This window comes from Pinus tabuliformis, chromosome 9, assembly GCF_031772625.1.
Source record: "Pinus tabuliformis cultivar Carrire ecotype Pingquan chromosome 9, CPIR1, whole genome shotgun sequence".
Taxonomy (NCBI): domain Eukaryota; kingdom Viridiplantae; phylum Streptophyta; class Pinopsida; order Pinales; family Pinaceae; genus Pinus; species Pinus tabuliformis.
This window is the reverse complement of record NC_142307.1, coordinates 1,616,346,927-1,616,351,523: the sequence shown is the minus strand read 5'-3', so window position 1 is coordinate 1,616,351,523 and position 4,597 is coordinate 1,616,346,927. Positions and strand designations below refer to the sequence as shown.

Sequence of the window (4,597 nt, the reverse complement as noted above, 5' to 3'; positions counted from 1 at the left end):
GGGATTAATTCTTATATTGTGGTTCAGTAGGAAATATACTTCAAGAGCTTTTCCACTATTTGGTTTCGTTCCCTAAAAATATGTGAAAATTTTATTCGAATAAATAATCTAAATAATATAATGAATATGGTTTTCCAATAACCTTAAGTTCATAATGTGTTGGCACATAGTGTTGTTGGAAGTTGCCAAATATATGGTAAAAGTATCAAATCCTTGTAGAAGTCATAATTTTAAAGCTAAAAAGAGAACCATAAAACTATTCAAATTACTAATACCCCTCGCTAAATTTTCTTTGAATGGAAATAATTAATTATCATACAAATGTTAAACTTTTATTTATGTCAAGCAAGTACACATATCAGTTCGTGGGGAAACCACCCTTAAAAAAAACTGATAGTAGGTCCAAAAATCGTTCAAACTTAGCCTACCTACATCGTCTAGTGATATTATAAATAGTTTCAGAAAAGAAAAAAAGGGCACCATAACTAAACCGTGCCCATATTGCGACACGATGTAAATATGTAACGTCAACAATATTAATGATAGGTAACCAATATAACTTTATTGCTCCAATCGAAACTTTTTGCAGTGTCTCCCAGAAAGGGGAGTACAATACATTTCTTTATTCAAACACAGCACTTGCAACAAAAATGCAACACAACAAATCGCCTCTGGTAATTGGCGCTTAGGTAAAACACACACACAATGAAAGAAAGAAAGAAACGCGAAATAAAGAAAGAACCACACACAATAACACAACTAATGCGCAGAGAATGGCGTGGCACAATTTGTTAACGAGGGAGACGAAGATAGAGGGGCGTGTTGTTCTTGGGTTCCGGGGACGCATTCCACACAGAAAATGCACTCGATGAATTCATCCATTTCTCTACCAACTCTGGATGGTGACGTTTCAGCACGTCTTTGAGGCCCTCTGTGTTGTTTATCCATGCCATCCCCACCTCCGTATACACTTCTTTCTTGAAATCACTCGTGAAAAAGCGATCTGCCTCCAATCGACTGCAATCGACATATATTCACAAAACACATCTTACTAAATGAATGATAAATTTTGCGCTTTTTATTGAAGAATGGAATATTATAAAATGAGAAATGATTTATTTACCCACCGTGATGCCATGAGCAAAAAGATAAAGAAGGCCGTCTCGCTGATGGCAAAACCTTTAATCTTCTTCTCTGCCATGAGGCCGACCTGTAGATCTAGAAGTTCAACGTCGTTATCATAGACCTCTTTCAACATTTGGATGGCCTCCTTATCGTCTGTGAGGTCTTCCCATTTTGAGATGGGAATCATCAGCATATTCCGCCGGAATTCATTGTATCTTGCTATGCTCCTCTCCCTGTCACGATAAACTGAAAAAGTACACTCTATCAAATCAAACACAAGCATGTATGCATGCATCCTATTTCAAATTTTAATTTAGCAAATTTAAAATAGGATGAAATTAAAAAAGAAAATGCAACCAGTAACTAAAGTAATAAATTTCTTACTCTCCAGTGCGGGCATGTCTACAGGATATGGTCTCTCATTTCCATCGGGGTCCTGAGCGACAATGTCTCTCATCCATAGAGGGTAGTTCCACAGATTAAGGGCCCCACAGGCTTGATGCCCCATTGATACAATGTGAGATTCCTTACCAATATCTGATAACGTTTTTTCTCCTGGAATTCCTATTAGTTCCTTCATCTCTATCCTGTGAGTCACATGAATGGATGACACCGGATATTTAACTACTATTTGCTTTTATCATAGTCTAAAGTTCAAACTACTTCCAAAATAACCAGAATGTGAACAGAGTTCCAATCTAAGTGATGCTGTAAACTCAACTCACTCTTTGAGAATTGGAGGGGTTTTGTTGTCCACTGGAGTTCCATGAATGTCTCTGACGAGGATGCTGTCTGGCAACAGACTGTGCATTCGATAGACACCCACAAATTCCTCAGTGAGAGAGTATGGGACCCCATGATTCTGAGGCTTGGGCATTCCTATATAGCCGCTCAGAATAGAACTTCCAGTGTGACCAAAGATGTTCTTCACCTTCTTACCCAATAACCCATACCTACACACAGTGAAAGATATTCTTCACCTTCTTACCCAATAGCCCATACCAAGAATGTCTGTATTTAAACATTTTATAAAAATACAAATTCCTTTATGTTTTAGCTCTGATATTTTAGCCCTTTGCCTTAAATTTCAAGATTGCAACCTGTGTAAAACAATATGTAATTATATGTACCAATTGGCGTTCATTCCAGCAAGGAGGGTGTCCGTTTTGATGAGCTCCACCGTCCAGTCAATGGTGTGGATCTTGGCTATCACGGCTGAAGTCACTAATCTTGCATGGCGATACAAATCCTCATCGCTCATACCAATATAGTGAAGCTGCATTTATAAATTAGTTGACCAAATTATATTAGTCTGCAATGAGATTGATCTTAGTGCTGAAATATTCTCTAACATGAGGGTCCAGATGTGAATTTCAATGAAAAACTTTCATAATCAATGGTCATAGTCAAGTAACATCCATAGTATTCTATAAGTTAGATTGGATTATTGAGAGTTTCTGCAATAAAATATAATTACCTTCAACATGTCGCAAACGGAATTATGTTCTTGGATAAAGAGAGCCTGCATAACCGACACCCCTGCCCATGAATTACGATCATCTCCAGAGAGGGCAATTCCGTCGCTGTCGTGAAGAAGAAGGCCATCGTCCCCCAACTTCAACTTACCATCTTTGAATGTTCTTAGCTTTTTTGATTCACTCGCGTTGTTTCCATACACTACACTCCCATCCCTGTTTATTTATGTATATATAACAAGAGTATATATATATATATATATTGTGAGACACCTTCACAATTTAGAGGATTTATAGAGAGATAGAGCGTTTAGTCCAGGCAGGTTTTCTTACCACCAGGCGGTCCTCCTATTTCGTGATCCTGTTTTGATGTCACAGCTGCCAGTAGGCACTGCTTTGCCTTCCAAGAATTTGAATGCCTTTAGCGGACATTGCGGTGCAACGTTGGGTGGGGCGCTTAACTTTGCCTGAAAAATCGTGAATTAATGTTAATGTTATATAATTTCTGGTATAGATATATTGAATAAGGATATAATTTCTGATATTGGCATTGAAAATTGTGATTGTGATTCAAAAAGTTGTGCCTACCTGTACCGTGGTGTCTTCAACGTGATCGACCCAGTCATGAATCATGAACTGGATCCACGTGGCAGCAAGCATGTTAAATTGTTTGCCTGTATCTACCATTTTCCTCCGAGAGAGCAGCTTGGTAGCAACTACCATGGGATGTGGCTTTAGCAACTGTTTAGTAAATGCACATGCAATTTAGTTATCAGATTAATGACATGTGAAAAAGAAACAATGTTGGCTGGGATGGTTTAATGACCTTATCATGCTGAGGAGAAGGCAGCATGTTTCGCCCAAAGAATGCCCCTTGGCATCCTGTTTGGGGATAGAAAGGGTCATCGTAACTTCCATCAGGAGTTCTATCCACTGCATTATATCTTCCTCCCTGCACTGCCGTACTTCCCACATTGATAAGATTATAACGCTGGTGCAATGACCGCCTTATCTCCAGGTATAGGAGTCCTAGGCAGACCGGCAATCTATGCCACGCATAGAATCGATCCACCAAATGTATAATCTGCACATTAGAAAAAAATAAATAAATCAAAGTTCATAACTCCTCATTCATTCAGTATTCTACAATTACAATATTTCATTTCATGGTGATACTTACTAGGAAGAGGAGCCTCTCTATGAAACTCAATCTCGAATATTGGGAGACGAGGTTCCGGTCAAGCAAACCCATGATCTCAAACAGAATACCACTGCAATTAATACGCAAGATCGAAGAGGAGGGGAATGCTCTCTGCGCTGGAAGAAAGAACACTGGCGGCCTTTATATAGAGAGGGCAGAGACCAGAGTGGTGGAGAATATGAAACTAGAATGGAGTGATTGAGATTAATTTTATGATTGGCTAACCACATCGACATATTAATTTGATTATTACCTTGCAAACTTACAAATGCAATCGTCAGCCTCATCTCTTCCCTCCCTTTAGAGATGAGGACAAATCTGTCAAATTGTAATAACATGGTGGACAAATCTGTCAGCTCGTAACAATATGGTGGACAAAATGTCAGCTTGTTACAATATCGGGGTGACTCTATATGTCCGTCAGCCTCATCTATCTTAAGAGATGATGACAAATCTGTCAGCTGCAATATATTTCGTCATCTATACAGAATTTGTATATGTGAAACCTGATGAGTTCTTTCGAACCAGTCAGCCTTTATTTTTCTGCATCTTTGCTCTACTTGTATACAGCTGCCCTGCTGCATTCATCACAAATTACAGACTCTCTCCACAGCACATTCGCAGTTATCGTGGAAGCCAATATGAGAAGGAGAAGGCATGACGTTTTTCTTTTCTATCGGTTAACTTGTGGATAGCTTCCACAAAGTAGTCCTTATCCTTTTTCTTCTATATTTACTGAATAGGGAATGACAACCTGAATGACTTCGAAAGCGAAGAAGCACGCTATAGAGCAACC

At 38.8% G+C, this 4,597-nt stretch overlaps 1 protein-coding gene across 1 annotated transcript; it reads right to left on the bottom strand.

The window, feature by feature from the left end:
• Nucleotides 1-540: 540 nt before the first annotated feature.
• On the bottom strand, nucleotides 541-3,841 carry LOC149154968 (alpha-dioxygenase 1-like). The gene is made up of 10 exons (XM_089441835.1): nucleotides 3,781-3,841; nucleotides 3,427-3,684; nucleotides 3,189-3,341; nucleotides 2,934-3,067; nucleotides 2,603-2,816; nucleotides 2,256-2,401; nucleotides 1,851-2,078; nucleotides 1,510-1,712; nucleotides 1,128-1,371; nucleotides 541-1,017 (listed from the first exon to the last, which is right to left on the bottom strand). Exons 2-10 carry the CDS (start codon nucleotides 3,451-3,453, stop codon nucleotides 792-794), a joined length of 1,575 nt encoding a protein of 524 aa, XP_089297961.1. The 5' UTR covers nucleotides 3,454-3,684; nucleotides 3,781-3,841; the 3' UTR covers nucleotides 541-791.
• Between the last annotated feature and the right edge of the window lie 756 nt (nucleotides 3,842-4,597).